Source organism: Antechinus flavipes, chromosome 1 (genome assembly GCF_016432865.1).
Source record: "Antechinus flavipes isolate AdamAnt ecotype Samford, QLD, Australia chromosome 1, AdamAnt_v2, whole genome shotgun sequence".
In the NCBI taxonomy this organism is placed as follows: Eukaryota; Metazoa; Chordata; class Mammalia; order Dasyuromorphia; family Dasyuridae; genus Antechinus; species Antechinus flavipes.
The window spans coordinates 265,860,714-265,884,632 of NC_067398.1; the positions used below are offsets into that span (position 1 = coordinate 265,860,714).

Genomic DNA, 23,919 nt, shown 5'->3' on the forward strand with positions numbered 1-23,919 from the left:
ATAATGAAAATGAAATAGCAATGAAAAGGGCCAGGGAAAAGAGGGAATGAGAGAAAAGAAAGAGTTGTAGTATCTCCAACTGTGTTGGAGTTTTGTTAAGAGAATAGAGGAAGAGAAAATTCAATTTGAATGGCTTCAAATTTCTCATACCAAGGGAGCTTCTCAGCTTGGTAATGGAAGATGTGGGAAGAGAAATTTTGGAGGAGCTTCTGAGGGAAATGAGAAATGATTAGTAAAGTGGCATCAATGGCTTGCTTTGCTGCATTAAGAGCCTAGTTGAGGTTAGATAATATGAATTGGTAGCTCAAGTGAGATTTCTTCCATTTGTCTTCATTTGCTAAAGAATAGCAGATAGGAGGCTTAAACTGTGATTGACTTTTTAAAAAAGTTATAAGAGGTGAGGATTAAAAAGTAGAAAATAATGTAGATTGAAATAGCTAACTTGGCTTGGGATTAAAGAGGGAGGAAAGAGAAGTTAAAAGTACTGATTTTGGGGGAATTAGGTCTAGCAGGAGAAAAATTAGTTTGGAGAGGTGATGTGGTAGGAAGCTATAAGTAAGGGCAGAGTTTCTAATTAGGGAAGTAGAATACTCTTGGGTAATGATGAGAATGAGTGTGTGGCCAAGTGAAATGAAGCAGTGGGCCATGAGGTTTAAAAAAGATGAGGAATTGGGAAATTAGGGAGTTGGAAGAAGCATTTTTATAGATATTAAAGTCCCCTGGCATGAAGCAAGAGTTTAGAAGAGAATGATAACAAGCAAATTATTATAATCCTTAAGATAGGAGGAAGACTGATGGTTTGGTGCTAACATAATTTAGATTGGGTAGAAAATATTGATTGAGTGGATTTAAAAGAAGGAAAGGTTGTTGAATAAAGATGATAATGGGAGTCTGGAAGTTTTTCCATCACTACCTCTAGAACATTTATCTTGTAGGATGTGAGGGAAGATAATAAGTTGGTCCTGGAAAGAATAGGCAAATATACAATATTATTAGAAGAGAGTTGAGAGATAAAAATATTGTGAGGAAGAGATCTAATGTGAAGAAGAGTTTTTGTATTATGAAATGAGAATTTTCAGTGGGCAACAGTGGAGAAGCAGCTCTGGTTTAGAGTAGAGCATGAGTGGGATTAGAGATTATGGTAAGGTATATTGAGATAGTTTTCTCTAAAATGATTATTGATTGTTTATTGATTAGTATAAGAATAGAGAGAGAAATGAAAAATCTCAGGAATAATAGTGAGTGACAGAGAGCCTTTGGCCAGCCAGTCCTGGGTCTAAATTCAACGAATTTGTATATAAAGTTTCTTGGTGGCAGAGAGAATGAATTCATTGAAATATCAAAGAAATTTAAGCCTTATTCCTTTATAAAAGTTTTAATTTTACCCCTAAATAACATTATTAAAAAGTAGTGTTAAAAAAAAGAGAGAGATTTAAATCCTAGAAATAAGAGTTTCCTTTTGAGAAAAAAAGTAACAATGATTTGGACTGGAATTTGAGCACTTGTCCTTGACCCTGTTATATTTATGAGCAAGTCATTCTGTTTATTCCTTTACCATCACCCTTGATCATAGATCAAAGATTAAGGTCATCCGGCCCATAACTCTCATTTGAGAGAAGAAGAAAATGAGGCCAAGTAAGTTAAATAACTAATCAAAGGTCATACAGGTCAGGTAGTAAGCATCAGAACTAGAATTTGAACCTCTAAATTTTAACATACTACACTTATCTTTTTGTGTTTGACAACAGGACTGCCTTAGTTTAGACTAGTGTCATCAAAGTCACATAGAAACAGGAGCCATTAATCTTTACACTAAGATCCCTGCAGGGCTTTTGTTGGCTTTAGTTTAAAATGTAAGCTACAACTATGCTATGTGTAATGTTCTCTTCTTTTTAAAATATATGATGGTTCTCTGGGAGCAGGTTTCTTGGGGAGGTTTCTGGAGGCAGCCTTAGTTTCGGTTCAAATAATAATCACCTCAAATGCAGCCAGCGATTAAAGTATAGTCTTTTATTGTCTCTTCAAAAATAGTTTTCTTAGAGGCCTATCTCCCTCCTTGGTTCTAAGAGCTCTTGCAACTCTCTCTGAATCTCCAGTTTTCAATCTCAATCTTGGTTTTGCTCCTCCAAATCCTTCCTTCTGTCTGACTGCAGTCTCTAGCTTGTCAATCTCCTTGACTGACTGACTGACTGACTAAAGCTCTAACAGCTTCCATATATGCTCTCTTAAAGTCAACCCAAAGGTTGACTCCTCCTCTGAGAGAGTGGGATTGTGGGTTTCTGACTTGTGAATCTCCCGAAGTTGTGAACTCCGATGTGTAAGCTAATGTGTGAACTCTCAAAGGTGTGAGCTCTAATGTGTGAATTACACCCAAAGGTGTGAATCCTAAGCACACAAGCATTGTTTCCATCAACTCTGAGTTAACACTAGGATTCTAACAGCTATGTTGTATTTTTATTTCAATATTTCCCAATTACTTTTAATCTGGTTTCATTGGCACTGCACCATGATGTTGCCTTCTTTATATTCCCTCAAATTCCTGACCATTAGGAGTCTCTCAATTTAGAAAAACTTGGAAAATCTTAAGGCATAGAAATGAGTAAATAGCATGGTGATAGAAAAGGAATAGATAGGAATAATATGACTTCAGCACAGCAAGATACTTTACCAGTTGTAATATTGTAACGTATTCCTTGGTATTTCCAAATAATATGTTTAATTCTGCAAATGTATTTTTAGTGTTTCTAAGGATTTACTCTTCTTAAAAATAGCAACCCAACATATATATTTACATATATATTTTTTTTGTTTGTTTCTTTGTTTTTGGTGTGTGTGTGTGTGTGTGTGTGTGTGTGTTTGCTTAGATGTGGGCGCTGTCTCCAACGGTCTTTGCACTCCTGAGTAAGAACTTAATGATTGTGCATGGTGACTTAGCTGTCCATTTCCCGGCTATTCAATATGCAGTCCTCTATACCTTATATTCACATTGTACCAGGTAAGACGATCATTTTTTTTTTTTAAATAACTTTTTATTGATAGAACCCATGCCAGGTTAATTTTTTACAACATTATCCCTTGCACTCACTTCTATTCCGATTTTTCCCCTCCCTCCACCCCCTCCCCCAGATGGCAAGCAGTCCTTTACATGTTGAATAGATTACAGTGTATCCTAGATATAATATAGGTGTGCAGAACCGAACAGTTTTCTTGTTGCACAGGGAGAATTGGATTCAGAAGGTATAAATAACCCGGGAAGAAAAACAAAAATGCAAGCAGTTTATATTCATTTTCCAGTGTTCTTTCTTTGGGTGTAGCTGCTTCTGTAAGGCGATCATTTTGAAAACAAATTTACCAGATTTCAAAAAATTAATGCTGATTTGGTATGGGCATTACTAATTTCATAAATATTTTTTTTAAGTAATTCAAATTTTTGCATGTTTTCCAGGCATGATCACTTTATATCTAGTAGCCTTAGTTCTTCATCCCCATCACTGTTTGATGGAGCCGTAATTAGTACTGTAACAACAGCCACAAAGAAGCATTTCTCAATCATACTCAACCTCTTGGGAATATTGCTAAAGAAAGATAACCTTAATCAGGATACCAGGTAAAAATTTAATATTATGGTTTTGTTCATAAATTAATTCTTTGTCATTTTAGAATAAGAACAATTTTAAAATTATAGCTCACATTTTTTCCAAATATTGGATATATTGAGGCACCTAGCTGTAACTGGCACGGTAGATATAGTGCTGGACTGGAGTCAGGAAGACCTAAATTCAATTCCAGTCTCCGAGATTTAACTAGTTGTATGCCCCTGAGTATTAACCTTTTCTTGCTTCCGTTTCCTCAACTGTAAAATGGGAGATGATAGTAGTGCCTAATTTGCAGGGTTAGTTTAAGGATTCAAATGAAATAATACTGGTAAAGCACTTATCACAGTACTTGGCACATAATAGGCAGTATGCTTATTCTCTTCCATTATTTTGAAGCATTCATTATTATTGATTCCTTTCAAAAGAATTTTGTGGAATAATCTAATTTAAGAACATATGTTCATGGAAATTTAATCTAGGTCCAATTTTTGAGACCTTTTTAAGGAGGCTTTGTAAGAAATTTTCAACCATTAAGTAAGACAGAGTTATTTCTTCTATACTAACATTTTACAAGCAGTTGAAAAACATATGAAGCAATGAAAATCACTTTTTAAAAGAAGTACATCTAATGTAGAAATAATTGTGTATGGGCATTCATGTTTATATTTGCTATGTATAAATTTGTTTTAGGAAACTGCTAATGACTTGGGCTTTGGAAGTTGCTGTTCTAATGAAAAAGTCTGAAACATATGCACCTTTATTCTCTCTTCCATCTTTCCATAAGTTTTGCAAAGGACTTCTAGCAAACAGTAAGATTTTTACTTCTACTCAAACATCCCTGGTATCAAAAATTAGCAAAGATTGCTGAATACAAGCTATATTTTTGCCTTTTAATTCTCTTTTACCATTTGGAAATTCTTCCATATAAAGATTTTAAAATTATATTTTAATTTCCTATTTGTTAATAGTATTTAAGTTTCTTTGGTTTTTTCATTAATATGTTCTTGTAGATGACCTTTTGAGAAGCTTTTAAGTTGGTTTTGCTAGATATATCTTTTAAAAACTTGGTTTCCTTTCGATCAATGACTTATATACAATAATCTTCTAAATTAAATTGGTTTGGTATTTGACCCCAAGAATCCAGAAAATGTTATATAAAACAATCTAAAAATTGTCTTTAAAGTGTCCCTTTTTTGTAATTGTAGCCCTTCTTGAAGACGTGAATATTTGTCTTCAGGCATGTAGTAGCCTACATGCCCTGTCATCTTCCTTGCCTGATGACCTTTTACAAAGGTATGTATTAATTTAATAATTATATATTTTTGCTCTCTTAATTCCTTACACTCCAAAACAAAAACTTTTTCACCTGTGCACAAGTGATATTTTCCTGTTTCCTTTTTTAAAAACAGGTGTGTTGATGTATGTCGTGTCCAGCTAGTCCATAGTGGGACTCGTATTCGGCAAGCCTTTGGAAAGTTGTTGAAATCTATTCCTTTGGATGTTGTCCTGAGGTAAAAAGAGTTTGAAAAAAAGCGTAAGAGCATTTTTTGAGACAACAAAACAAACTCCATTAAAATTTTCCATTCTACTTTTACTTCAGAGTTTTAGTTTTATAGAGAAGGGAGGGAAATCCTCTGAATATAGTTCTGTGTTGTTCTTAAGTACTTTCAGGAGTTTGTTCAGTGATAAAAGAATTGATCTAGTTAGAAAAATTGTTTGTAGAAGATTTATTAAACTACTAAATACTCCAAATAGAGGTTTTCACATAGCTTGCACAAGATTAATTTTTAGAGCCCATTTAAAATTTTCAATATTAGATCTTATTTTTAGGTTTTATATTTTTGAAACATTTTTTTCTATTTACTTTTTGAAACCTTGAAATAAATTATAGTCTTTGTTTAATTTTGTTTAATTAATTTAATTTAATATAGCACTTTTTTCTTTCTACAGCAATAGCAACCACACAGAAATACAAGAAATTTCTTTAGCTATAAGAAGTCACATGAGCAAAGCTCCAAGTAACACGTTCCATCCACAAGATTTCTCTGATGTCATTAGTTTTATTTTGTATGGGAATTCTCATAGAACTGGGTAAGAAATTTTATTTGTTCACAGACCTGGGGAAAGGATTACATACTATACAAATATGTTTATCTTCATCTGAGTTTTGAAGGGTAACTATATAGTGGGGTAACAAAAATCACATTATTTTCTACTTGCAGCAATTAGCAGCAACAGGGAGACAATTCAGATCAAACATAACCAAAGAACTAAAAATGTACTTATTTGAAAACAGTGCCAGAGAAGTATTGACTTCTTAGGAAAGTACTTATTCTTATTCTAGTGCTTCAAAAGTTCTATTCTGGTGAAGTAAGAATGGAAGAAGATAGGAATCATTTACCTAATGATTTAAATATCGAATATTTTTATTTTGAATTTAATTATATATGGTCATAATAAGTAAAATATGATAAAGGTAAGTGTCCAGTAAAATGGAAGTTTCTGAGGGATAAGGACTGTCTCATAATATCCTTAAGCTGGTGAGAGTGTGCTATGTGTGTGCATGTTTTGTTAAATGCTTATTGAATGCAATATAAAAATTCTATTTTTCAGGAAGGACAATTGGTTAGAGAGATTGTTCTACAGTTGCCAGAGGCTAGATAAGCGTGACCAATCAACTATTCCACGAAATCTTCTAAAGACAGATGCTGTTCTTTGGCAGTGGGCTATTTGGGAAGCGGCCCAGTTCACTGTTCTTTCTAAGTTAAGAACCCCCCTGGGCAGAGCACAAGATACATTCCAGACAATTGAAGGTAATTTTAAAAATGTACAAATTTTAAAAATATAATTGTATTATACTAGAATTTTTTTACCCTTGTTACAAAGTTATTGATATAGATGATGAAATAATGATAAAATCAATATTTTGTTATTACAGAATAGGTATAGTAATAATCAGTTTACCAGACTACTTAAAAGAAATTGTATTGTGTGCCCTAAAAGAATGAGAAATTATTCTAAGCATGTGTTTTTAAATGTATTTTTTAATAGAGGATTTATTATGATGCTGTACATATAGTGAATGCTCAGTGTCAACATTTTTTGATTTGTCTCATTTGATTTTATAATCAAAGTTAAGTTTATTCATTTGGAATGTTGTTGAATGTTTATAGGAATCATCAGGAGTCTTGCAGCCCACACATTAAACCCTGATCAAGATGTCAGCCAATGGACAACTGCAGACAATGATGAAGGACATAGCAGCAATCAACTTAGGCTTGTTCTTCTTCTGCAATACTTAGAAAATCTGGAAAAGTTAATGTATAATGCATATGAAGGATGTGCTAATGCACTGACTTCACCTCCTAAGGTTAGTGTCTGAGATTATTGATATATTTTAATTTATGACAACATATAGTCAGATTGTTTAACAACATTTATATGAAGTGAGATATTTAAGTGAATTTTAATTTTAATAAACTTATGTGATTCACTTTTTACTTTGAAGGTCATTAGGACATTTTTCTACACCAATCGCCAAACTTGTCAAGACTGGTTAACTCGGATTAGACTTTCCATCATGAGAGTTGGACTGTTGGCAGGTCAACCTGCTGTGACTGTAAGACATGGCTTTGATTTGCTTACTGAAATGAAGGCTAATAATGTATCTCAGGTAAAGAATTTCCATATTTAATTATTTAGCTCTTATTTTAAATACTATGGGCAGCTTTTTGATAATCAACCACTTTTCATTAGTGAAATTTGGAAAGCCTCTCTCCATTAGTTTTTAGAACTATTGCTTCAGCATTCTTCTTATGAATATTTAATCTTCTTTTTAAGAAAATGATTTTTCAAAAAAGGTATTTATAGCTTTTCTTTAATTAAACAAGGCACTCTAAATGTCCCCTTAACTGTGTATTATTTTTAAGTTTATCAAAAGCATATTCAAAATCTCCATTACTGTAAGATTTCTAAGAATTCAATATAAAATAATTGTAGTATTCCCAAGAATCCATGGTATTTCTTTTTTTAACATAATTTTTTATTAATATCTTTTGGGTTTGGTGTTTTTTGTTTTTTGTTTTTTTTTTTTACATCATCATAGTTTCTTCCCAGTAAACTCTCTCCCTTTCTTAGAGGGCCATCCTATATATCAAAGAATATTTTAAGGAAAAGAAGATGAAAAAGGGGCAGAAGAGGGGAAAAAATTATTCAATTTTCATTTGAAAAAGTCTGAAAATAAATAAATGCGCACCTCCTACTTCTACAAAGGAGTGGAGACATGATCTTGCCTGACTGAATGGAGTGGGGTGCCTTGTTTTTTTAAAGAGTTATCCTATCCTAAAATAGCTTCATATGGTATGTGTGTTATACTTTTCTGTCTCTCATCTGATTAGCCCTTTAATAATTTGCCTTATAATTAAATTTCATTTAGCCAACTTGTATTTAAAAATGCAAAATCTTACTAGGGTTAACCTAGGTTTGGGGGATTTTGCATTCAACAGGCACAGACTTAAAAAGGGGGAAAAACAGAAGTTTATTACTGCTCAGAGTCTTGATTTAAACAAGATTAAAAAAAGGGAGAGCATATGAGTAATGCTCAATTAACAAACACGGTGATTAACAAGACAACATAAGAAACAAACAAAAAGTCAACATATAGCATACATTACCACCACTAAAGGAAAAACCAACAACTGAATTCCTTGGCTGAGAGAATCCATGGTCACAGCTATTCAGAATCTCTAGTGTGAGACATTGTTAGGCAACTTGCAAAAGGATTCCTAACTGAATTCTCAAAGTTCATTTCCACTAAGGAGTTTTTACAGGCTGAGAACAAAGAAGGCACTGTGCTAAGTATTCTCATTTGACCCTTGAAATGGAGCAGTCTTCTCATTTATAGATTATTCCATCACAAGAGATCCACCAAAAGAGAATATTTTTTCATTCCTTTAGGAGGATTATGTTTACTCCAGGAACTGTCCAGGTTTCCAGGGTAAACACAAATTTGTTATAAAAGGATATTTATTAATTGAGGTATCAGAAGGATAGCTGATCCTTCTTGTGCTTCCTGAGAGTCTGTCAGGTAACTGGGAGCATGTTCTAAAGTTCTCAGCAAACAACTTTACACAAAGGCATTTTCACTAGGATTCCTTACATAATTAATTCATATTTATCTTCATAACAAATGTTTATACATCTTTATGAAAATTGTTTTAAAATAAGTACTCCATTTTAAGTAACCTGATTACTGCAAAGCTTTTTAAACTGAGTCACAACTTCATAATGGAGTTGTATAACTGAATTGTGTTTTTTGGGGGGGAGGTTTGCAAAATTATGATTTATTATCAATAATGTTTGATTTGTATACCTTTTTATATATCTATATACTTGGAGTCATGTAAAGATTTCTCAGGCAATAAGGAGTCTTGAATAGAAAAAAGTATTAAGTCCTATATTAGAGTAAATGTGATCTTTAATTCTGAATATTTTTTCTAGGGAAATGAATTGGAAGTAACAATTATGATGGTAGTAGAAGCACTGTGTGAGCTACATTGCCCTGAAGCTATACAAGGACTAGCTGTATGGTCATCTTCAGTTGTTGGGAAGAATCTTGTCTGGATTAATTCAGTTGCACAACAGGCAGAAGGAAGGTAAGAGAGAGAGGGAGAAAGTAACACAAATAATTTGGTTAACTAGCATTTAAACCAGGGGTCCTCAAACTACGGCCCGTGGGCCAGATGCAGCGGCAAAGGATGTTTATCCTCCTCACCCAGGGCTGTGAAGTTTCTTTATTTAAAGGTCCACAAAACAAAAGTTTTTGTTTTTACTATAGTCCGGCTCCCCAACAGTCTGAGGAACAGTGAACTGGCCCATTTTAAAAGTTTGAGGACCCCGGATTTAAACTTTATAATCCAGCTAAAAGCAATCAATTTACATTTTGGCAAATTGAAGTGGCGCCATATACATCATACTTTTACATGAATAGTATATGTGGTTTCTGAGAATATGACTTTTGGACTTTTCTCCATGAATATGAGAAAAAGGGAGGGAAGAAAACTATTTGTGGGTGAACTGGATGAATTTTATTTCGACTTTTGGCCAAACTTAGGGTCTTAAGATTTGACTTTTGGGCTCTTCTCTGGCAAAATATGTTCGATTTCATTTCCTCCTTAGACCTCATGAGTCACTATTACTTGCTTCTTTAATCCTGCTGTACATATCTGACAGTAACTAGTGCTTGGAATATATCCCTTCATGCCATAGAAGACAAGTTGTCTCCATTCTCCCCCCCATTTTTTATTCTGTTATCCAATCACCCAATTGATTTTCCTAAGCCTTGTTCTTGATAATGTCTCTTCCAACCCCGAGTTCAAATGCAAAGTGCTCTGCATGATTTTTGAAGCCATTTACAACCTACCTCCACTCCACTTTGACTGGTTTCCTTTGCTACCCTTACTTCTATGATAATTGTGCTGTTTGATCAGGAAGATATAGGTGCCTTCTATTTGTTAGGAAGTGAGAAAACAAATCTCATCATGAAAGAATCCCGCCTAAGTGCAGATGCTTTGATGGGGAGACATGGCATTGTGACATGGGTACTGGTAGTTAAAGGGACCAGGAGGGATTTAGAGAGAAGCCCTAAGCCAAGGTGAGGAGCAAGTTGTTGCTGGTTTGGAGGTGGGGAGGACTGTGATGAGCTAAACAGGAGAAGGCTGGTTTATGAATGGCCAGGGATCCTGGAACAATAAACTAAAAAAGCTATATAGTACCCGAATTTATTGACTTGGAGAATAGTGACATGGTGAGATTTAAGCTTAAAATCACCTTTATTCAGCCAAACTGGTCTTGTTGTCCTCCACTCAAAACAATCCATCTTCTGGCTCTCTTTCTGTGCCTTTTTCCTAGGTTGTTTATCTTGCCTAGAATTCTATTCTTTATATACTGAAACTCAGCTCAAGCACTGCATTTATAGGAGTCTTTTTCGGTTCTTCTGTATAGATTTTGGGAGAGGGTATGAGGGAAAGTGGCTAGCAAGCTGATCTTGGAGTCAAAAAGGACTCTGGACAAATCACTTAACTTCGTAGTGTCCCAGGCAAAGAAGTTGGTGATCTTCATTAAGAGCTCACTATGCTAGATCTATCTAGTCTAGTAAAAATACAGACACATACAAAAATAGTGTACAAGTTATTTCTTTTCTATAGAATGTAAGCTCTTTTTGGAGAGAGGAGTGATATATCTACAAAACCTAGCACAGGAAGTGCATTTGCTAAATTCTTGGTTTATTATTATTGTTCAGTCATGGCTAATTGTTAATGACCCCATTTGGGGTTTTCTTAACAGAAGATCCCTGGAGTGGTTTGCCATTTCCTTCTCCAGCCCATTTTATGGCTAAGGAAATTGAGGCAAATAGGGGTAAGTGACTTGGGTTCATATAACTAAGAATTGTCTGAGGCTGGGATTGAACTCAGAAGGATAAGTCTTCCTGTTTTCTAGCCTAGTATTCTGTCCATATAATGGACATAGTATATTGTACCACATAGCTGCCCCCCCCAATGCCTGTTTAAGAATAGAACTTTTAAAAAAAAAATTATTGTTAGATTTTTCATAGAGCTGGAAAGAATTTTTAAAAGCCAACAAGTCCAACCCTCTCATTTTATAAGTGAGGAAACCATTCAAGAGAGGTTATGGGATTTTTCCAGGGGTCTCCCAGATGACTCACCACTGTTTGAGGCAGAATTTATGCTCCTAATATTCCTGATCCATTTTCCCTCACTCTCCACCCTGGGTCCAGCTGGCCCATCTTCTATGGAAGGAATCTGGGATTTTGGAATATCCTACAATGAATTCAGTCTTCTGAGAAGGGTTCAGGTGTAAACACATCTTTTATTACCTAACTCTCCCAAGTTTAAGTTTGACATGTGAATCTTTGGTTAAAGAACTTAAAGCAATCTAAGGTTAAAGTGAAATACTCTAAAACAGTAATCATAGAATTTATTCTTCCTGCTATGATTAAAAACTAAGATACCCATAACAAAACAATACCTTATACTTAAATTGTACTCCAAAATTGATCAAAGGCTTTTATCCATTACCTTCTGATCTCTGGCTTTGTTGATAAAACCTTTTCAAAGAAAGGAAAGGTCAGAGAGGAAGATAACAGGCCATACGTAGGAAGGGAACTGGGAGTTATAGTCACTTTCACTTCAACAACTATTTACCCAGTTTCTGTGATGTGATGCAGAAGGATATGCTAGAAGGAAGAAGAAAGAAATCTTCTAATTAAAATGTTTTCTTCTACAAATTAAGTCATTTCTAGGTATTTATAAATATTTGTAATCATTTTATTCTTAGAGTTTCATTATATTGTGTGAGGGCATATTTTGCCCTCAAATTTAGAAACCCTTTTAAGTGGTGCGTGTTTTTGTCTGGAGTATAAGAGAAAACCACGAATTTTATCTGAAATGTGATAGCAACCTGTGGGAAATAGTTTTATTAAACTTGATGTTCATGTTACAGTATACAAAAATGTGTTCTTACCTAGTTTTCTCTTAGAACTACACTCTACTGCTTATAAAAAATGTGTTTTAGTTTTTAAGGGGAGAGAAATGTTATTTATTGTCATTTACCATTTCTCATTCTTTCCTGGCTAATAAAAACTTGTTTGGATGTTGAGGCATGGTTTAGCATTTGGTTATTTTATATTTTGAAGCTCATTTCTCATTCTCCCTTAAAATAATCTTAGCACTAGCAAAAACATAAGACTGGATTGTAGTGAATAGACACGAGACTTAAATTAGAGTCAAGAAAACCTAGGTTTTCATTTTCACTTCAGACAATTATTAGTTGTATGACTTTAGGACCTAGTTATTTTCTGTGTTTGTTTCCTTTTCTGTAAAACGAAAGAGTTGGGTTGGTTCCAATATACACCTACCTCCCTATCAATCTGTCCCTTATAAGACATGAAAAATTAGAGGAAAAAGTCTGTCAAAACCAAGCTAATTCATCAACTGTGCTTTGACATAAGTGTCTGCAAAGTTCTTCACTTAATCTCCTAATTCTAATTTGAATTTGTGTTTGGTCATTATAACGGCACAATATTTCGATCTTATATTTTCTATTTCATTGTAGTAGTATATTGTTTTCCTGGTTCTGTTTGTTTTACTTTCTATCAGTTATATTTCCCCATGTTTCTCGGAATTCTTTCTTTTTACTATTTCTGGCACAATTCATGTACCCTAGTTTTTAATGATTTCTGCAGTTGGTGAGTACCTCTTTTGTTTCTCTTTCTTTGCTACTACAGAAGGTGCAACAAAAGATCTTTTTCAAGAGAGAACTAACTAACTACCTCTTAAATTTTGGGGACAGTTTGGGATTGGACTGTAGGTTAGTTAAATATTTTATACATAAAGGTTTCATGACAGTATCTTGGGTTTTATGATATTCTTTTTGTATACAATATGTGAAGATGAGAATACTAACCTATCAGGCATGAGTTTTGCCTAATAGTAGGAATTGATTTGTGCCTATTCTTCCACTTTTCTTTGGTTTTCTTAAGAATGATGATATATGCCAATTATGTCAAACTTAACAGACCAATAGCAAAGCAGCCCAAACCAAATTGAAATGCATTTGGGAAATATTTAGCTTTTAAAGAAATAAATAAAAATACAGTAATACAACATAGATAAATATTAATGTGTGATTTCTAAGTCAGTAGTCTATCCACAGAGATCTCCTTCTATTTGAGTTTTATACTACTGATATAAATTTTCAAGATGTTTTATGTGTAGTACTAGGGAGCATATGTGGGGGAGAGTCAAGTTAACTTGACTCATACAGAGTCAGCAACAGATCTTGTCTTACAAAAACATCATTGTACAAAAAGCTAAGCTTGAATAAATTAGCCATGGACTTCAATTTCTTCATCTGTACAGTGAAGGCTGAACTAAATGGTCTCTGAAGTCCTTTTTTTTAGTTTTAGGATCTGTGGTATTATGACCATGAATTTACTTTAGTGCTTTGTACAAGCTACCAGGAAGATAATATAACTTAAGTATAGATACTCTTCATTGGAATACTGGTACTGTATAAAACTTTTAAATTTATATTTTAAGGTTCGAAAAGGCAACCATTGAATACCAGGAGCATTTGTGTGCCATGACAGGTGTAGATTGCAGCATAACTGGGTTTGATAAATCTGTCTTGAAGTTGGCCAACTCTAATAGTAATAATGCCAGTCCAAAACATTCTCTGAATGGTGAGTTACCTCAATTTATAATACTTATACTATAAAATTTGACTTTAAACATTTTATTTTATAATTGTTTGGCAGATGTATAATTTTGATTTTCAAATTATTATTGATATTTTGAATTACAGATTTATCCTGAGTTTTTAAAAAACTTTTGTAATTTATAGGTGAAGGTAGAAAAACTGTCCTGGCAAAACCAAGTGATTCTTCCCCTGAAGTTATAAATTATTTGGGTAATAAAGCATGTGAATGTTATATCTCAATTGCTGATTGGGCTGCAGTACAGGAATGGCAGAATGCTGTCCATGACTTGAAAAAAAGTACAAGTAGTACTTCACTCAACTTAAAAGCTGACTTCAACTACATAAAGTAAGATTTTTTCCTAAAAATTAATTGTGCAAAAGTATGTGGCAATTGCCTGGCTTTGTTTTAAAATAATGTATCTTTGTAAATAATGCTGTTTTCAACAATTTAACAATAATTAATGAACTATTACAAAAATATGGTTGTTTTTATTTCTGGTTTCAATTGAATACTTCTGTTAAAGAAGAGAAGATTTTTTTTCTTTTTCTAAAATATTAATAGCATTTGTTTCAAGGTTGTACATTTTATGTTTAACTTTGTGAACTCCCAAAGAGGTTTACAGTCATTCAAAAAAAGTGACTATCAGAGATGAAGAAGTGTATTAGGACAGATAGACATGAGGAGGAGAAAGTAAAGAGGAAAACAAGGAAACCAAACATAACCATGTTGATTTGTACAAATTAACCACAACATATATTGTCAGTAATATTCAATTTGTAAATGATAGCCATGAAAGTAATATTAGGGTATTTTTAAAAGGAGGTAAATAGTAAGTTTAAATTTCATTTCTGTGAATAAACTTATAGGTTGTTTTAAGGCCCCCCCCCAAAAAAAAAAAAAAAAACCCAGGGTTTTTTTTTTTTTTTTTTTTGCTCACTTTTGAAAACTATTTGCATTGTTTATGAGATGATCTCTAGATGTCTTTTCTTTACTAAAGAAATAAGTCTTGGGATGAAAAATGCCATCTACATCCAGAGGGAGAACCATGGAGACCGAATGCAGATCAAAGCATATAATTTTCACTTTTTTTTTTTTTTTAACTTGTTTACTTTTTCATTCTTGTGGTTTTCCTTTTTTCCCTTTTCTGATTTTTATTTCAGAACCTGACTAACATGGAAATATATTTAGAATGGTTGTATTTGTATAGCCTATATCTGGTTACTTGCTGTCTTGGGGAGAGAGAGGGAGAAAGGAGAATTTGGAACTCAAAATATTATAAAAATGAATGTTGAAAATTATATTTTCCTGTAATCAGAAAAATAAAATATATATTGAATTTTTAAAAAGAAGTTGTCATGCATGGCAATCTGGGAGTTAAAAACAGTTTCTTTTATGGGAACTGTTATTTGTTTATAAGTTGCTAAGCTTGCATGTACCAACAGAATATGCATGAAGGATGAGCTGTTGTAATTATCTACAAGTATCATCTACTTTTAGATCTTTTCTTTTGATTGTAATAAAGTAGTCATATTTATTAATGTCTCCCAGCCAATTGTGGATAAAGATATATTATAGCAATTCGAAAATAATAAATTTAATTACAGGTCACTAAGCAGCTTTGAGTCTGGAGAATTTATTGAATGTACTGAACAGTTAGAATTATTACCAGGAGAAAACATTAACCTGCTTACTGGAGGATCAAAAGAAAAAATAGGTATGTAAGTAAAATTATTTTTATAGACTCCATATGTGTAAAAGTATTATTTATATGATTATATGTTTATCCAGAAATTGGGACATAACTGGATTTGTCCAAACATTTCTGAATCAGTGCCAGTTTAAAAAACAAATTTAAGTAATTGCTATATGTAAATTGGTTTTAGTCAAATTTCGAGACATTTTAAAAAGTAAATATATTAGATTTAATTAAAAAAGCATACTGTTTGCTTTTATAAAATGTGACTTTTTAAAAAGTGTTTATATTGACATTTATATCATCTACATTTCCTAGTATATCTCTTTCCCATCCCCTAGAAAACTGATCCTTACAAGAAATAAGAAGTAAGTTACTGGACAAAAATGGTTTTATAAACTAACCATTTCAAAAAAATTTGGCATTATAGCATTCTACATCTTTAATTTTCCCTTCCAAAAAAAGGAAAGAGATATGCTTTCTATGTGTCTTTTAAGGTCAAGCTTGGTCATTTTCACAGCACTGAGTTTCAATTGTTCTTCTCATTGTGTGTGTTTCCCTTGTTTTGCTTACTTCACTTGGTATTAGCTTATAAGTTTCATATGCTTCTATGTATCCACAGTCATCATTTCTTACAGCTCAGTAATACTTCATTACATTCATGTACCATAACTTGTTTAGCTTTTCCCCAATTGATAGGAATCTCCTTTGTTTCCAGTTCTTTGCTACTACAAAAAGCGCGACTATAAATATTTTGGTATGTATGGGGCTTTTTTCTTTTAACATTTACCTCCTTAAGGTATATATCTAGCAGTCGAATTTCTGGGTATAGACAGTTTAGTCACTTTCTTCACATGATTCCAAAATTTCTTTCTACTATAATTGTATCAATTCCCAGTTCACTGGCAATGCATTAATCTTTTTATAACTCCTCCATCATAATTCCCATATTTTTGCCACTTAACTAGATGTAATGTGAAGTCTCAGAATTGTTTTGTATTTAATGCAGATTCGTATTTCTCTTGGTATGAATTATTTGAAACATTCTTTTATGTTTTTATAGATGTTTTCTTTTTTTAAAAAATAAGATTAAGAAAAATCTATAAACAAAAGCTAGTATTGCATCTAAAGGGAAATATTAGACATTTTCCTAATAAATGAAACAGCAAAGCAAAAATTCCTCCTTTCTCATGTTATGTAATGATGGTGATAATAGTAGTTAGAGGACAAAGAGGTTAAATCTTTTACCCTAGAACACACAGCTTAGTAAATGTGGGAAGCAGATTTTGAACTAAGTTCTGGATTCTAAGTCTGGCATTCTTTCTCCTACTTTCCTGGCTACTCCTAGCTGATCTAGTTATAGAAATACTATCAATAGCAATAAGAGAGAGTCAAATGGATTTACTTCAAAAATCTAATGGAATCAATATGTATTCTTTGAGCCTGGAGTTGGGAAGGCTTTTGCCAGTTGTTGGATAAAATAAAATAAAAACACAGTCTTTTGCATCTTGGTAGCCCAAAAATTGGGTAAGTTGGAGCAGTGGCTAGAGTGTTAGACTTGGAATAAGGAAGACCTAAGTTCAAATCGCATCTCACATACTTAATATCAATCAAGCTCAGTTGCCTCAACTATAATAAATAATAATAAACAATAGTACTTATGTCCCAAGGTTGTTGAGGATCAAATGAGATAGTATTGGTAAAGCACATACATGTTGTAGATATTTAATAAATGCTCATGGCTTGTCTTCCTTGAGATAATAGTTATTGGGGATACGAAATGAATGATGTTTTTCTACAGTAATAGCAAAAATCCAGATAGGCGTAATAGAAAGGTAAATCCCATTCACAATAAATGTGGTATCTGGGACTCAGTGTACCAAATCACATTCAGTACTTATTTTTACAATTATAAAAAATTGTTTAAAAAAAAAAGAAAGAAAGAAAAAGGAACAACTTAATTGAAGATATATCCAGAGCTTGTGTCTAGAATCTAACAATATAAGAAAAATGGTTATGCTACGTAAATTAATTTTCAGATTTAGTTCTATCCTACCCACATTTCAGAGCTAGCCAGACTTCTAAACAAAATCTTGATTATCTATGGAAACAGTTTTTAAAAGAAATAATAAAGAAGAAATAGGATTTCTAGAATTCATACTACATTATAAAATAATCATTAAAAAAAAGTTGGTAATGATTGAAAAAATAGAAAAGTGGCTCTGTAGAATAGATTAAACAAGAAAGAATTAGCAAGACATTGGGTAGGAAAACAATTACATAGGAAAGAACTTTTGAACAAAAGAATTGTGTGAACATTTGAAAGCAGTCTTGCAGAAGTTAGGTTTATTCCAAAAAGCTCAAAATGAGTCCATAACCTAGATGTAATATCTATGGCTGTGGGATAAATTCATAATTAAAGAATAGACATGAGTAGAAAACACTTTTGATTATGTGAAGTTACAGTTTTCACGTGAATAAAATGAATACAACTGGCATAAGAAGTTGACTAGTAAAACAGTTTTGTGTAAAATAGCTCTAGTAAGAGTTTTGACAATCAAGATATATAGACAGCAAATGCAAATATATTAGATCAAAGCATTGCCCAAATTTCAATCTGTTAATAAAACTTTTCCTCACTTGGAGTTCCCTTAACTGTTGAAAGAATGGGTCTAATTTTTAAGAGAAGGAAATAACTTTTTAGAATATTTAAACTTCATTAATAATGCAATGCAGTATTACTATTTTATTTATTGGAACTGAAACATTGTTGTAATTTTTGAGGTTCTTGTTTTGTTTCATATATTGTTTTGTTTCATATATTATTTTGTTTCATATATTAAAGCAATTATGTTATGATCTCTTTATACCTATTTGGGAAGATTAAGGCATCCCTATTTAAATAATAATTGGGCACAAAGTCTAGATTTGCCTCAGATAAAGATTTCTTCATTTGCACATGTTTTTGACTTTTAAAAAATTCTGAGCAATATTTATGGAAAATATTCACAGTATTAAGAGTACAATGACTGATTTCTTAGTCCTCAAACATACATTTCAGTTGTTGGACTGAAAACTTTTTATTTTGTAATAATGATGAAGAAGCATAATTAGTAATATTTTCCTTAGGTATAAAATATTATACTTGTCAGTAATAAAATTGTTGTGGCTACTATTTTTTTAAAACTTGTTTAAATCCATTGACATCTTATTAGGATATAAAAATGTGAAATAACTATTTTTTATGAGATGCATTTCATTTTGTAGATATGAAAAAACTCCTTCCTAACATGTTAAGTCCAGACCCGAGGGAACTTCAGAAATCCATTGAAGTTCAGTTGTTGAGAAGTTCAGTTTGTTTGGCAACTGCTGTAAATCATATAGAACAGGAACAGAAGTGGCAGTCTATAACTGAGTAAGTTTAAGAAACAATTTAGATATATTTGGGTTAATCTCTTTCTCTCTCTCACACTCTCTCTCTCTCTCTCACACATACATACACACACACACACACACACACACACACACACAATTTTCCTTTAGTTGGTAGGACTTCATTGCTCTTAAAATGGATTAGAAATATTCTAATTATATAATTCCATTGGCCTTGTTTTATCTATGTGTAATTCATATAATCATGGGGTGCTAATTGATCAGATGAATTATTGTCTTAAAGGAGCAAAAGGTTAAAATAATTAAACAGCACAAATTATGGAATTCCAGTGTCATTTTATAATTGAAAATTCAAATTCCCAACTTATTAAGAAATTAATATAGTATAGTATCAAACTTTTAAATAATTTTTGTCACAGATTGAAGTTACTGTTAATATTAAGCAAACTTTTTTTTTCTTCAGAAATGTTGTAAAATATTTGAAACAAACATCACGTATAGCTATTGGACCCCTGAGGCTCTCTACACTAACTGTTTCACAGTCTTTGCCAGTGTTAAGTACTCTACAGCTTTATTGTTCATCTGCTTTGGAGAATACTGTGTCAAACAGGCTTTCAACAGAGGTATATTTCTTATGTGTATTAATAAGCTTTTATGAACTAATGTTCATGGTTAGACTAGTTTTCTGATCAAGGCCTTATTATGGAGAAAGTATAGATGTTTGCAACTGTTTTGTAGCATTATTAGTGACTTAAGTTTTTATCTTATTCCCATTAACTCAGTATATTTTGTATCTAGTTTCATTTTGAATGAGAAATTATTGCTATCAGTTACGATGTTAATTGTGTGTAAAATATTTTGAGAGTAATTTTGTGTATTTTCTGATAATTCTAGTCTGTTAGCTTTGATCAGAATTCAAGAATATGATTATGGACTTTTAATTTTTAAAAGTGATTTAAAAAACCACACATGCACATTAAAAACATTCAGGCTTTAACTTTATGAGAAGAGATTTAAAGTAATAGTGACTGTACCAAAAGATAGGCTAAATACTTAATAGGCAATTTGCTAGTGACCCATTACTAATATCTTTTTTTTTAATGGTATTAATGGATCCTCAACATTCATTTGAGATCACTATCTGTTATAATTTTGTTTAGTCAGTTGTGTCATTTTCTGTCCACCTGAGCTCATTACCCCAAAATAATCAGTTTTTTTTAAAAATGATATTCTAGTTTATGTAATTTTCTTTTCTTTTGGCAGGACTGTTTAATCCCACTTTTTAGTGAAGCTTTACGTTCATGTAAACAACATGATGTACGACCATGGATGCATGCACTAAGATATACTGTTTATCAGAGTCAGTTACTTGAAAAAATAAAAGGTATGGGTACAACTTTGAAAATGACTATTTAAATGAATACAGGATTAGTATTCATAGATATTGTTAACTTCTTTGGGACAGCATATATTTTTATAGAACTGTTTATTAATAGTACCTGTTTTTAGTGAAGAAAAATTTTTTCCCTTTAAATAGTATGAAACTTCCATTTCCAGAATTAAATGCACTAGGCATTTTTTTTACAATATAGTTGAGTATTAGTGAATTATCCATTGGAGTGGAAATATAAGTGGATTGTTTCAAAAAAAAAAAATAGGTTTAGATTATAAACATTGAAAATAATCCTGGACTTTTAGCACAAATGGGTTTCTTGGAAACTTAGTCTTTTTTTCTCAATTTATCCCTGTTTTGAACAGTGCTCACTCTATCAAGATAAATGAAGGAAAATAGGCTTCCCAAAAGGAAAATAAATAGGCCCAAGGGAGAAAAGGCAAAAAGAAATTGGAAAATGTCACCTATCCATTTACTGTCCTTCTTCCCCACCCCCCTCCCACCTTCCTCTCCCCACCCCCCACCCCCAATCTATCTCAGCGTTCTGTTACATTGCTTACATAGGAACCAGATATTCAACATTTAAAATTCTGGTCTGACTTTTCAGTCAGTTGATTTCCTAAAATGAAATCACTTAAAAAGAAAAAAAAACACATGGCTCTACATTAGAAAGCATTTATGTCTGGTAGTCACGTATTGTTTCTGCAAAGTTTATTTTCATATTTCTTGAAAAACAAATTTTCTTGTTTTTCTTTTTTTTCCCCACAATGTGTAAAGAAAAGCTGCTGAGTCAAAAAGTCTCAGCTTTAATATTTATTTGATATGTTGGCATAGGCAAGTCATAGGGCTATAACAATGCTTATAAAACCATGCATTACATAGCCTATATATATCTATATCTATATATATATATATATATAGATAGATATAGATATATATATGTGTGTGTGTGTTACTTGTGAATATCATTTTGTTTTCACTTCCAACCATTATATTCAAAAGGCAGTTGTTTTTTTATGGACTATTAAGCCACCAATTTTTAAAAATGTGATACTTGTATACATATAACAAAATTATACTGAAATTCCATGCATTTCTAAGGTGGTATTTTGAACCATGACTGCTCTATAAAAATCAGACTTTTTTTTTTTATAAGTCATACAGGAAATGAAGAGTAGTGAAAAGTAGGAGAGGGAGTAGTAAAAGTGTGACCTCTGTTTGGATCATTGTGATACTGTGAAGGTTTTCAGTGGCAATCTTATAGTAAGTTGATACAATTTGATTCTATGTTTGGCTGGATATTATGTTGTTTAACATTAAGAAATATTTGTTTTCCTCTTTTCAGAGCAAACTGTACCAATTAGGAGTCACCTTATGGAACTAGGTCTAACAGCAGCAAAATTTGCCAGAAAACGGGGAAACGTAGCCCTGGCCACAAGATTGCTTGCACAGTGTAGTGAAGTCCAATTGGGGAAAACTACTACTGCTCAAGATTTAGTTCAGTATTTTAAAAAACTGTCAACACAAGGCCAGGTAGATGAAAAATGGGGACCTGAGCTTGATATAGAAAAAACCAAACTATTATATACAGCAGGTTAGTATAATGTTTATATTTGTAGACTTTTGTGACTATGGCCAAGTTATTATGTTCTAGAAATCCCTTTTCCCCTCCTTAATTTACTTCATTTTTACTCTTGAGTGTGAGTGTATTTCTTAAATTTAAAACATGATTTTGGGGGATGAGATAGAAAGAAGGTAGGTATGAAGTATTCTGAGGACACAAAACTTAATTCAGATTCTTTCTAGTCAGAATGTAAAGCCCTTGTCTGAAAAGAAACAACTTGGAGTTTTGCCTATGCTTTATTTATTTATTTAGTATTTTCATTAGGATCTATTTCATTTTTTAAAATGTTAAGAATTTGAAGAGTAAGGCAAGATTTTCCTAAATGATTCTTATTTTCTGAGAGCATTCTGCTTCATTGGCTATATTAGTGACCATATTTTGTGGTATAGTAATATTCTACCTTAGATGTGATGTTTTAGACCAAAAGTAGAATTTGTAATGTTTAAAAAACAAGCTGAGAAATTTATTTTTCCCTCTCAACTAGTCATCATTACCATCCTGGTATCTAGTCTTTCCCCCCCAAAATAAATAGGAATATTCACTTTAAAGGATTCTTTTAAATTATTGTTTGTTATTTTACTTAGGTCAGTCAACACATGCCATGGAAATGTTGAGTTCTTGTGCCATAGCCTTTTGCAAGTCTGCCAAAGCAGAATATGCAGTAGCCAAATCAATTCTGACCTTGGCTAAATGGATTCAAGCAGAATGGAAGGAAATTTCGGGGCAGTTGAAACAGGTATACAGAGCCCAACAGCAACAGAATTTCACTGGTCTTTCTACTTTGTCTAAAAACATACATACTTTAATTGCACTACCATCCGTCAATGCAATAGAAGAGGAGTATCCCCGGATTGAAAGTGAATCTACAGGTATAATTCTTTTTTAATTAAAAAAAAAACTTTTTTAAAGTTCTTGTTGAAAAATGTTTAATTTTTAAAATGTCGAACTATTATGGTTTGAGATTTCAAAGGCTATTGTGATTAGTAATACTAGTAAATAAACATTGCCTTGTTTTGTTAGCAAATAGGCACTTCTGTATTAAAATGCTTCTATATAAAATTCATTCTGCTTTTGTTTTATACAGCTTTACTATATTTAACTTATCCAAAACCAAGTTATTTTTAACATTGTCTAGTGGCTGTTACATATAAATGTTACCAAACTTTTATTTATGTTTTTAATGTTAACAACTTTTATGGATATTTAACATTAGCTGTTTTTTCTCAAACTTGACAGTAAACATTGGAGTTGGAGAACCTGACTTCATATTGGGACAGTTGTATCACCTCTCTTCAGTCCAGGCACCTGAAGTTGCTAAATCTTGGGCAGCATTGGCTAGTTGGGCATACAGATGGGGCAGAAAGGTGGTTGATAATGCCAGGTATGTACACTGAAGGTACTTAATTCAGGTGAAATTTATTGAAAAGGTTTACGTATATTTCAGGATAGATATTTAGTTTATCATCATTAAATTTGGACTAATGATGTATTAATTTTTACAGTCAAGGAGAAGGGGTCCGTCTACTACCGAGAGAGAAGTCTGAGGTGCAGAATTTACTTCCTGATACTATAACTGAAGAAGATAAAGAAAAAATATATGGTATCCTTGGTCAGGCTGTATGCCGACCAGCTGGAATTCAGGCAAGTTAACAAAAATATTTAGGAGGGCATCTAGGTAGTGCAATGGATAGAGCACCAACTCTAAAGACAGGAGGACCTTGAGTTCAAATCTGGTCTCAGACACTTAATATTTTTTAGCTGTGTGACCCTGGACAAGTCATTTAACCCCAAATGCTTCAGTAAAAAAAAATAAAAATAGGGTCTCTTCTAAAACAACTAGAGTATTACTGTTGGCTTCACTTCCTTTTAAGGAAATCTGTTGCATACTGCTCTTAATAAAAAAAATTGTTTTGAGTTATGCAATTGTTGCTGTGAGAATTT

General features: G+C 32.5%; 1 protein-coding gene across 1 annotated transcript in view; it reads left to right on the top strand.

Moving 5' to 3' along the window:
• Positions 1–23,919, top strand: part of SMG1 (SMG1 nonsense mediated mRNA decay associated PI3K related kinase) — a 116,667-nt gene that overhangs the window by 53,388 nt on the left and 39,360 nt on the right. Inside the window, exons 14-33 of the mRNA XM_051961045.1 lie at positions 2,865–2,995; positions 3,446–3,607; positions 4,287–4,405; positions 4,802–4,889; positions 5,006–5,107; positions 5,547–5,687; positions 6,210–6,409; positions 6,770–6,966; positions 7,105–7,269; positions 9,096–9,250; positions 13,715–13,857; positions 14,019–14,220; positions 15,480–15,589; positions 18,836–18,983; positions 19,425–19,584; positions 20,225–20,345; positions 21,700–21,948; positions 22,563–22,847; positions 23,215–23,359; positions 23,481–23,619. Of these exons, the coding sequence (XP_051817005.1) occupies positions 2,865–2,995; positions 3,446–3,607; positions 4,287–4,405; positions 4,802–4,889; positions 5,006–5,107; positions 5,547–5,687; positions 6,210–6,409; positions 6,770–6,966; positions 7,105–7,269; positions 9,096–9,250; positions 13,715–13,857; positions 14,019–14,220; positions 15,480–15,589; positions 18,836–18,983; positions 19,425–19,584; positions 20,225–20,345; positions 21,700–21,948; positions 22,563–22,847; positions 23,215–23,359; positions 23,481–23,619 (3,162 nt within the window). The remainder of the gene's footprint in view (positions 1–2,864; positions 2,996–3,445; positions 3,608–4,286; positions 4,406–4,801; positions 4,890–5,005; positions 5,108–5,546; positions 5,688–6,209; positions 6,410–6,769; positions 6,967–7,104; positions 7,270–9,095; positions 9,251–13,714; positions 13,858–14,018; positions 14,221–15,479; positions 15,590–18,835; positions 18,984–19,424; positions 19,585–20,224; positions 20,346–21,699; positions 21,949–22,562; positions 22,848–23,214; positions 23,360–23,480; positions 23,620–23,919) is intronic.